This window comes from Tenrec ecaudatus, chromosome 13 (genome assembly GCF_050624435.1).
Source record: "Tenrec ecaudatus isolate mTenEca1 chromosome 13, mTenEca1.hap1, whole genome shotgun sequence".
Classification (NCBI taxonomy): Eukaryota; Metazoa; Chordata; class Mammalia; order Afrosoricida; family Tenrecidae; genus Tenrec; species Tenrec ecaudatus.
In genome coordinates, this window is record NC_134542.1 from 97,956,639 (window position 1) to 97,968,176 (window position 11,538).

The 11,538-nt window shown below is 41.9% G+C and overlaps 1 protein-coding gene across 12 annotated transcripts in view; it reads left to right on the forward strand.

Moving 5' to 3' along the window:
- The window catches only part of QTMAN (queuosine-tRNA mannosyltransferase), a 459,649-nt gene that overhangs the window by 433,102 nt on the left and 15,009 nt on the right, over positions 1-11,538 (forward strand). For 10 of the 12 annotated variants that reach the window (XM_075529859.1, XM_075529861.1, XM_075529854.1 and 7 more), the window contains one exon: positions 2,432-2,541. The exons of the other annotated variants lie outside the window; for them this stretch is intronic. In XM_075529859.1, the coding sequence (XP_075385974.1) occupies positions 2,432-2,541 (110 nt within the window). The remainder of the gene's footprint in view (positions 1-2,431; positions 2,542-11,538) is intronic. 12 annotated transcript variants of the gene reach the window in all.

The following is an 11,538-nucleotide window of genomic DNA, read 5'->3' on the forward strand; positions in this document are numbered from 1 at the left end:
TGTTTTGAGAATGATGAGGGCAATGAATGTATAGATGTGCTTTACACAATTGTATGGATTGTGGTAAGAGTTGCATGAGTCCCTAATAAAATGATTTAAAAATATATATCACTTTGTTTTCAGCCATACAAAAGAGAGGAGATTCACAGAAAATCTCCTCTGTACCTTTGTGTATAAAGTACCTATTGAATGTGAAAGCTTTTGTTCACCAATGAGAAGCATCTAAAGAGTGTGTACAGTTGTATTGCACTCCACTTGTCGTGACACCCTGAAAATAGAGGTTCATAAAGTCTTCTGGAAATCTTCACATTGGAATCTTTGGAGAAGTATAGCAATTCTCTTAATCCTATCCCTCCCAACCAAGCCACCTCTACTTTTATTTGAGCAATGACAACAAAGGCGGGGCGGGGGGGAGATTGATAGATATTCTCTTGGGGATCCTAGCAAAATACCTACAACTCAGAATGAAAAATGTAGAGAACCGAGAGGTGAGATTTCCCTGTAGTGTTACACCTCTCTAATTTATATTCTATTGTTTCATTCTTTCATCTAAGTCAGTGGTTCTCAACCTTCCTAATGCTGTGACCTTTTAATCCAGTTCCTCTTGTGGTGGTGACCCCAAACCATAAAATTATTTTCGTTGCTACTTCATAACTGTAATTTTGCTACTGTTATGAGTCATCATATAAATATCTGATATGAAGGATGTATTGTCATTGTTACAAATTGAACATAATTAAAACAAAATGGTTAATCACAAAAACAGTATGCAATTATATATTGTGAAATATTTATTTCGAATGACAAATAAATGAAATTTTGTCTTAAAGCATGGTGTAGCATGGGTAGCAGTCTTCACACTGGGCACTGGTCTGTGGGCGTATCTGCCTGTGGGCAGACCCGCCTGGAGATGGACAGAGGAGCAGTGTCTCCATTCCTAAGACCACTGGAAAGCATTTCCGATGGTCTTGGGTGACCCTTGTGAAAGGGTCATTCAACTCCCCAAAGGGTCACGACCCACAAGTTGAGAACCGCTGAAAAAGAATCAGGATAAAAACATTTTTATGTTTAGATGGCAGTTATTTGATAAAGCTAGTAGTGACGTATACTTTATTTTCAAAACGTTTTGAGTTTTTGTTTTTAGCCTCAGCAGATGTATATGTAAGAACAATTCCAAACCTTGCCAATGGTAAATGTATGTTATCATCTTAAAAAGAAATGCACATTTTGCCTTTTTTTGTTATTAGACTGTATGAGGTAGAGAGCCTGAAATAAATTATGTTTTTTACAATTTCTGATTCTATAAGAACTTATAATTTCATAAGATTATAAATGCCATTTAACATGTTAATTAGGAGATGCATTTGTTTTAATTCTTGATACTGAAAATATTGACTGAATTGTGAATTAACACATTTAGGGTTGCAGATGTCATTTTTCATGAGATTTCCTGAATGATGCAATTTTCATATTTCATATAGCAGTTTGATCAATTTACAGATTTATTTTACATAATTAGTAAATGAGAGCTTCAATTGCTAATATATAACTATTTTTCTGTAATAGAAAAAATAAGTTAAAATTCTGAATTATAAATAAAAAACCAAATATTTTGAAGACATCTGGTCCACATCTGTTTGAAATAAGATAATTTAAAACAGTGTAATTAAATGCAAGAAATACTGAAATATTCACACCTTACAATGTAAAAAATAACTCACTCCATTTTAATGTGATTTATTGAATTGGATCCTTTTTTTTAAAAATAGTGTTCTTTAGCTTCTCATTCTGTCATTACAAAGAAGACTGACAAGCTAAACAAACAAAAAATGATCTATTTTTTCAAAGGCTTTTTAAAATGAAACAGTTATCCTACGGTAGATGCTGACCACTCCTAAGTCAATAGTCAGTGTACGAAGACTCAAGTTCTGCCCGTTCTGATATCTTTCTAATTCTCCAGTCACTTATTTGAAATGTGAAGTTGGGGGAAAGGTGTATGATCCCACATTCTGAATAAGGAGTTCCTTGTGGAGAGAGTAGGAAGCACCTTTGAAACATTCTCTTGATCAACAGGAGTGTGGACCTTCCGAGATTGGCCTTTTTTCAAAAAACAAGAAACCTGCAATAAGTGGAAAATTAACCTTTGAGGAAAAGGGGATATACACTACACTTTCTGTAATTGAATGTTAAAATGTGAAAACAGGACAGATTTCTCCTTTAATAGAAGGCTTAATGAGAAAGACGTGTGTAGCCCCGAAACCACCCACCGCTGCTGGGACTTCTCCGGACAAAGCTCCGCCGGGAGACCAGAAGCTTGTCCAACCAGCATGCGACCCCAGAAGGAGCTCGATGCTGTGAAAAAAAAACAAAGCACTTGTCCTAAACCATGCCGTAAGGTAACGCGAGATCTACTCTGTCTGCTTATTTCTAGGGAGCACGATAAAGATCCAGAGAGCTTTTTTAAGGTACTGCTGCAGCTAAAGGAGCTTGGACTCCATTTCCATGTCTCAGTCCTTGGAGAAACCTTCACCGATGTCCCAGGTATCCCTTGTGAACTTCCTGTTCCTACCGTGTAGTTTTCTAGATGGCATAAGCTCTCCATGGTTCCCTTTGTTAGATAAGCAAGATGAGCGCTGTTAACCAAAAGACTATACGGTGGCATTAAAGTCTGATTCCATTAAAAAATACTTAAGTAAGCACTCTCTGATTGAAGTTGAGAACGTGAAGTCATTTCTTCCATCAAATATCGTTTATACAAGGCATTGGATGTAAATAAAATATATTGCTTGCGGCATCTTACCCTTAAGGAGAGTGAGAACTTGTAATTGGATACAGAACCTCTCACCTCTAGGGTCACTGGTCTGCATCCTGCACACACTGGTGATGACTGAAACGCACTACCTCCGTTAGGTGGCCCCCGGAAAGCATTTTGACATCTGCTCGTAACCCGGAGTAGACCACAGTCTACCACAGTTGTCATTGGCTGAACACCTTTTCTAGGGAGCTTCAGAAAACAGACAAACATCCAGGCCTGGTACCAACAGGTCCTCTCATCCTTCAGGTCACAGAGAACTCTTCAGGGCCATTTTTTCACGGCATCCTCACTGGTGATGTCGGCATATGGAAGGTGAGCATCCAGATATCTTTCATAAGCCTGACTTCTTTTAAGCTTTAGATGATCAGAATTTTTCTGAAGAATTCTTAATGTACAGATACCAAACATTCAGAAATGGCCTCTGCTTTCATTCATCTTGACTCCTAAAGACCACCTAAATGTTGCTAGCGCTTAACAAGAACGTACTGATGATGGTACTTTGTTGAAAACCTATGCCTAGCGCCTCCTTTAGTAGCCCCACCTGTCATAGCTCTTCGTCCATCTTGTATGGTTTACTAAGACCAACCTTTCTATTCTTTTAAGGTCCTTTTTAAGCCTTTTTCAGACCTTTGCATATTTGCCGGTTTGTTTCTGTTTTATCCTTGGTCTCTCAACTGAGGGCATTTGCTGCTCCCGTGAAGCCTCATCATGGTCTCCTAGCACACGATGCTTTTTCTTTGTGGCGTTTATCACAGCTTCTAAGTAAATAATTGTGCGTGTGGATGTTTCTGCCCCTTCCCTTCCCCCAGCGCAGGCGCCGGAAGGTAAATGCTATGAGTTGGCTCATGTCAATCGCTGTACCCCAAAGCCTAGCTCCGGGCCCTTCACAGTCCTGGAGCTCGCTAACTATCTGTTGGATCAATGGATAAAGAAATGTAAGCTCCCTGCCTTCAAGGAATGTATCATTTGGTTCCGAAGGGAACACTTGTATGTAAGCACAGGAAACAAGGTGGAACACAAATAATAAAATGATATGTTGCATCTGTGGCCAACGTAAAGGTTGTCAGTTGGAGCCTGCCAAGCACGATGCCACGGCGGCAGAGACCGAGTGGTCATCTGCTTCCAGCAAGAGGACAGCGAGAAGGCTTTATAAGCAGTTCCCCTCGAGCGGTCCCCGTGAGTCAGATTTGACTATGACACCCAACAACAACCACTGGTACTCACGGAAGACTGATTGAAGAACTGTTTGAAGTCAGAAGAGAAAGATAAGAACAGCCCTGATACTGGGGAGAAGCACTCACTGACCTCCACAGTTCTTTAATACGCATATGATCTGTGGCTGAGCCAAGAGAAAACCAAGCCAACGCAATGATTTCCTGCTGCAGCCAGGAGCCGGAGGAACTCTGAAGATAGGAGGGGCTGGCCTGCAGTCCTCTTGCTGGAGAAAAACCAGCTGCTGCCTGAAGACACATCTAGTCACTGGGTCTCTGCTGCCTGAAGACACATCTAGTCACTGGGTCTGGACGGCAGAACCCATATGAAACCCAGTTGGTCTTTCCAGGAGTGGAGTTAATTATTACTTACAGGTGACTTGTGTGGTCGAAAGCTTATAGTGGTTGACAGCCAGGGATCATTTGTCCCCCTTAGGGAACATTTGGCAATGTCCAGAAACAGTTTTGGTTGTCACAAGTGTGGGGGCCAAGGGTTGCAATTGGTATCTAGTGAGTAACATCCAGGGATACCACTGAATGTTTTATGGTGCACAACACAGCCTCTCCCACCTCCACTCCGGGAAGCCAGGCCTAACGTTAATAGTACCAAGGTTGAGAACTCGGACTCATAGGAATGGCAGTCAGATGGCTGGGTTTGGAATTTTGTTCTGTGGCTTTCTAGGGGGTGGGGAGGAAGAGATGAACAAGAGAGAGGGAAATAATTAATAAATAAAGCGACCTGTCTTACCATTTAAATGGGTTCTAAAGGTTTCAGCAAAACTAAATGAGGTAGAACAAAGTGCTTAAAACATGGCAGATCTTATGCTGAAACTCGTGGGCCCCCTTTCAGAACGTGTGCGTGGAATGGGTCTCTAATGTCTGCGGGGTCTAAAGAAGACACGAGTGGTGCTGTTCCTTAGACGCTCATCCTTTTAAATAAACAACTAAAGGGAAATGCGCACCCTTTTAAAATGATCTCATCAGGGAACCTTAAAGGCCAGTCTGCTATATAAAGCTGCCATCAGACCCACGTAGCACAAGGGAACCAGAACGTTTAGAGCAGGGGTTCTCGACCTTCCTGATGCCGCGGCCCTTTCAGACAGCTCCTCATGTTGCGGTGACCCCCGACCATAACATTATTTTCGTTGCGACTTCATAACTGTAATTTTGCAACTGTTATGAATCTGGCGCCCCCTGTGAAGTGGTCGTTGGACCCCCAAAGTGGTCGCAACCCACAGGTTGAGAAGAGCTGGTTTAGAGGATCCTCAGTGCAAGTACATTCCTTGTCAAGTCCTTCAGCTTTTTGGGAAGCAAATGCTCAAGATCAAATCCATGGAATGTGTTTGGATGCTTAAGAGTCACCCGGAAATGATCATTCTAAACAAAAGATTCTTTCTGTGAACAGCCACCGCCTTGCAGGAGAACTCTTAGTACTGCAGACGTGGGAAAAGAAGTTCTAAAGGCCGACACCAAGATTGCCAGAAAGGACGCAGCAGAACTAAAAACCTGAACTGCAGTCTTGGCAGACAGAAGTCTTTCTGGTTCACCTTTAATTTAAGGTTAAGAACAGTATGTGGAAAGCTTCTGGTTAGTATCTGGCATGACAGTGGTGATTACTGTCATCTTGGCATGTTGCTGATCCTTCGCTCTAGAGTCAGATGCTGGCTAATTATGTAACGTTGCCCTTGCTCTCCCCTTCCCCCTCCACGTGGTTCCCAGCTACACACTCATTTTCAGCACAGCAGCTACACGAAAAAGGAAATGGTAGAAAAGTTCTAGGAACAGAACTTTGTGTCACATTAATATAAAGGTGTAAAAGTTTGCTGTAAGGGGGGAGGGGTCGAGTGAGAGAAAGCTATTAATATAATGATCAAAACTAAATTACAAAGTTATATATAAAATGAAATAAGTTCACTAGTAAGATCGAATAAACTCATTTTCTCCAAACCATCCCATTTCTTAAACCTATTCCTTCGTGTAGTTCTTGTGTAGTTCTTGTTGTTGTTTTGTTTTGCTTTTAATCATTAGACGGAATGGTTTACTGAGTTCGTCTTTATGATCTGGCAACATGTAAAGTCTCAAACATGCTTGGTAAAGAAGAGGGGCAGCCAAAAGGAGGCAGGCCTGTAATTCGGTCTATTGACCCAGTGGCTGCAACAATGGGCTTCAACATAACAACGGTTGTGAAGATGACTCAGGACTGGGCAGTGTTTCATTCTGTTAGGCTTCATTTTGTTATATTAAGTCTGGATCAGCCGAGTAGCACAGACAGCTACTACCCTGGAAAAGCTGTGACGATCCTGTAAAATGCCGTGAACACCGAGACATGGTCCCTCCCCTCTGTAGTCTGCGTCCCTGTCTGGGAAACAAAAATGTTTATATAATCATAACAGAATGCCAACCACTTCCATCAGACTTTTTTAATATCATAAATGGTTTTTAATTATTTTGAATACATTATTACTTATCTCCCTTATAGCTATCTAATGATTTAGATCATCTTTCAAGTATTTACAATACTCAAGTTTTAATTGAGGACATTTTCTTATATTGCCCATATTCATTGTATGGGTCCAAGATAGGTCCTCAGTAGACAGAACCATGCTGCTATTATGGGTCAATATAAGACATTATATATTGATCATGCACCCAGAACAATTTACTAGAGGCCCCAACCATAACCAGGTGACAGGAGCCTGTTGATTGGTGACCGCAGAAAGCCTTTACCCATTTGTGGGTGACATCTCAGCGTAAACACATTGGGCATGGAGTTGGAGATGGGCAAAGGAAGGCAGGTGAAAGGGATGGGGACTTTAGAGGCTTGGGAGGCTGGGCAGATGAAAGACAAGAAGCAGGGTTCTTCTCCACGCATGCTTCTCGAGTCTTCGATGCAGGCATCACATGACTTTCTCCCCTGATACTTGAGGGAAGTCAGAAAGTGAATCTGATGGGTCTGCCTGACAACCAAGCGTAGTGAACGAATAAAGAGGACTTGAGTAAGTGTCGACATCTCTGTTCCTTAGAAAAGAATAAATGGTCTCACAGAAAGAGTAGTATGCTTTAAGATAACTTAAGAATTTAGCAACACTACAATCTCACTTCCTCTGTCTTCAGAGAACAGCTCTGTGAGTCATAGAGAATAAAAAATAAATACATGGGCAGACTGTCAGAGAACGAATGAAAGAAAATATGTCCTAACAGATTTAGGCCAGGTATGATGTGAACAACATCTGAATAGTGCTTTATAGTTTCTAAAATGTGAAAGTAACGTGGAGCTTATTATACAGCTCTTATTAATATGATTGAACTTGAAATGTAGGATAGGTTACTGATAGCCCACTAATACTGTTTTACAGAGCAAAAATATGTTTAAAGCAAAGAATAACAAAATAAGCTAAATTTGTGTATAAATTCAGTATCGATTCAATTTTTTTATATTCAATTTTTCCATATTGATTCAATTTTAAGAACATACTAATCCCAACTCTAAATTATCTGTATTTTCACTTAGCGAAAACAAGAATTCCATAAATGTCACAAGTGATGTCATACAGTAAAAACAATAAAACAAAATAGTCACATTAAAAAAAGCAAAGCATACATTGTAAATATATAGTATATATGTGTTTATATTAGCATCAACGGACTTCTAATACTAGTTTTCTAGAACTCCCATTCTGTCGGGTGATGAGCGCCTCCCCACCCAGGAGACCGGGCTGTTACGCTGAAGGTGGCATGAGACAGCCATGGCTAGGGACCATGAGGCGAGGGACCATGAGGCGAGGGTGCGAGACACCCCATTGGGAGGGAGTGGAGTGCCTGTGGGCATGAGACTTTTGGGGGAGTAGGAGGCTTGTGGGCATTTATGGGGGAAGCTAACGATCTTTGTAATGCTTGTCTGAGCAGGCCAGAGGGCTACTCTGTCCCATCACAGAATTACTCCTGAGTCATTCCTCGCTTAGCAATGTCCTCATTCTCCTGCCATTTATAAATATTGACGGTTCTCAGGTGGGGCTTTCCTTGGTCCAGGTACCAGGAGGGTCTGCTGTCAGGCTTGGGGCGCCCTCTGTGGGTCACCCAGAACAATATACTAGAGGCCAAGCAGTCACCAGGCCACAGGAGTATGGTGGCTGATGGCCACAGGGTTTTCTTTTACCATTTGTGGATGACATCTAGCGCAGCCACAGAGAGCATGAAGTTGTAGGTGGGCAGAGGGTGGTAGGCAGGAGGAAGGAAGGGGACTGTGGAGGCTTGAGAAGCTGGGGCAGTAGGGTTCTGATCCAAGTGTGGTGGGGGTGGGGGTGCAGGCAGAGAATAAATGTCCAACCACCTCCTCCACCCACCACTCTTACAGACGCCATGGTTGGAAAGATAGGGTAAGGAAGGGGCGGGTGTCGGGTGCAACCAGCAAGCAGGGGGAGAAAGAGTAGCAGCAAAGATGAGGCAGGGCCTCCAACTGGAGGACACCCAACTGTACACAGTGTCGTCTCCCTTGGAACTTAACCATGTTGGTGAGTGAGGAAGGGCTGCCCTTTCAAGTGGCCCTACTTCCCTCATCAATCTCATCATGCTGAGGATGGTGTGTACATTCTCTGAGCCCGCTGCAATAAGTTATTGAACCCAGAGGAGTAGAGAGGAGAGTGGGTCGATCGGCTCAGGATGAGTCAAAAGATTCAAGCATAGAGGTATATTTTCCCCTCCACCTCATGGGACTCAGCTCTGCTCTGATAATGAGGGTGCTCTCTCTCCTCCCCTTAAGGAAGACGATGGTGTCTGATACCACGCGGCCACTGCGATGTGCACCAAACACAAGACTCAGCCTTTCCCCTCCGTGATCTCATCTTATCCCCCAGCCCTCTTTTGCCATGGACACATCCAATTACTGTCCTCGGTGCACGGATGAGGACAAGAAGACTTCAGTGAAATAACTCACCAGGGTCATACAACTAAGAATAATAGAATCCTATCGGACGAAATAACATCAAATCTTCACGTAAAGGGAAAAAAAGACAAAAAACCCTGTAATTTTGCTAATAATAAATGTACCTACAAAGAAATTGTGAGAGACATCACAGTGGCCAACACAGCAAAAATGAAGGCATCTCATAACTAAGAATGGCCCAGTTGTGGGCAAACATTTTCCTGTGCGGTGACACCACACTGGGAATTGTCTTTTCAGAGCAATCTGAATTTGTTTACCCCTTCTGGATGTGGCAACTGCCTAGCAGACAGGTTGTCCCATGGAAATGAATCCAAGAAAAAGAAGCAGATGGCAAAAGTTACACTTAACCAATTTCATCTCTAACATCTCATGGTGAATAGGTTGCTAGTGCTTATTCAGGCAGACAGCATGCCTCGTTCTCATTTCCATTGCCATTTCCCCAGCTCTTCCCTTGCCTCCTACAAAGACTTCAAGTTGTTATGGGTATTCAAATCACCTACCTACTGTTCTAAATCTACTTCATCCAAAAAGAGACTCTTAAGAGTATATAGAAGAAGATTCTCTCTCAGATTCCCCAAAGATGAAGTTAAATTTCCTTTGTAGCGGAAGAGGTTCTCCAAAATCTGCCCCTGACCTAGCCCCTCTGGAATTATGGTTTTCTTTGCCAATTCCTGAATACTTACTTCTCTACACTTGCCACCTAGATTCCTCTTGTCCTCGCTCTCAATCACACACAAACCTTTTCTGGCAAAAGCTCACCTTCAGTGTTGCTTCTTTTCCTCCCCGCTCCTCATTTCAGTTGCTTCACAGCCCTTGTCCTTATTCCGTCAGTGGCCAAGCATGTGTCACATTGTCCACCTGGAAGAAATACAGCTCTCTTGTCCTTTTTCAGGACGGATTTATGAACTTTGCCACTGCCCTTACTGTTCCGTTTCCAAGGAGATTCTGACAATTTGCCCGCATACCTCGTCAGGTGCAAGGGACTGCTGATAGCTGCTCCCCGTTCTCGGAGTTTCCGCTGAGAATCTACCCTTTTCTGGTGGCCACAACCCAGATGCGCCATCCCCGGGCAGCCCCAGACTCTAGCTCTGCGTGATGTCTCCGGTGACTTCTGCGTGTAGAATATATATCTTCCCTGTGGAAACAAGAGCCCTGAATCTCTTCCCTCTGAAAGCAAGATCATTTATCTGCCCTACCAGGGGAAAGACCATGAAGATAATATGTTCCAGAGTATAGCTCCCAAAACATCTCTCAAGAAATTGTTCTCACAATGTACAACTTTGGAAGCATTACTGAGGAAAAATGCTCTTGGTTCAACTGTGCCTAAAGTTTATGAGAAATATACACTTGAGGAAGACACAACAAAATACATGAACTCATTAAATAATGAACTAAAAGAGAAAAAGATAGCAATAGACCAATAAGATAACAAAACAGATCCTAATTTTAAAAGCCTGAGAACGACTTAAAATTAAGAAATAAAATGTCTTAGAGTTTAGCTGTTAAGCATTAACTTTTTACCTTTTTGAATTCTTGTATTTTTATATGGTTATGATTTGGGATATAATTCAGTCAAAATAATATTTTCCCCATAAGGAACCACAGTGGAAAACCTGTTTTATTCATACATGGCTCCTTCAATGCCGGTCAGACAGGAGTCTCGGAAAATGGCACAAGGGGTTTGAATGTCTATATCTATCTATCTTTCTCCAACCACATCTCTCTTTACCAAAATTATTACATTTATAAATTGGAAATCATCATAGACAATATCATAGTTGGACATGCATCTCAATTTCTCTTTTTTTTTTTTCAGTTTTGGTGGCCCATACAAGACATCTCAATTTCTCAAACTTGAGAATAGAAAACATTCTTTTATGGATTTAGAAAGCTTTGGGTTTGGCTTTAACTCTGCTGCTGATTAGCTAAGACGCCTCTTTTTGCCTGGCATTGTGCATCCATAAGATAATGTCTTCCATCTTTAGAAGATAAAGGATGGTAGGAAAAAGGATGGAGTTTAGAGATTTGTATTTCACTACTTGAAAAATTGACTCAAACCCCTATCATGATCCCACTGCTATTGAGTAATTTTTGATTAACCTCCTGTCCCTAGATAATATTTTTGGATCTATAAATCTGTACAGGAGCAGACAGCCCCAACTTCTTCTTGAAGAGGGCCTGGTAGGCTTGAACCACCAAATTTGTGATTGGCAATCCAATCTTTATCCAGCCGTGTCACCACAGTTCCAACATATAGTAATACTGTCGTTATTTGGTTTGGTTTGGTTTTTTGTCATAAAAACACAGCATAATACTTTTGCTTTTTCAAAACTCATTTTATTCCTGCCCATTCTGATGCCTGTCTGCATTCCCAATCTCAGTCCACTTTGAGAGTTGAGAACCATTGATGTAGGTCAGTCAGTGATTCCAGCCACTCTAGTGTACACTGCTGGACCTACCAATGCCCTCCCTCTCTTCACCTCTGGGTTTTACCAAGAGTCTTCTTTCTCACTGCCTTATTTCTTAGGCAGCTCCCATATTGAATGAGACCAACTACAGTCACCAACTCA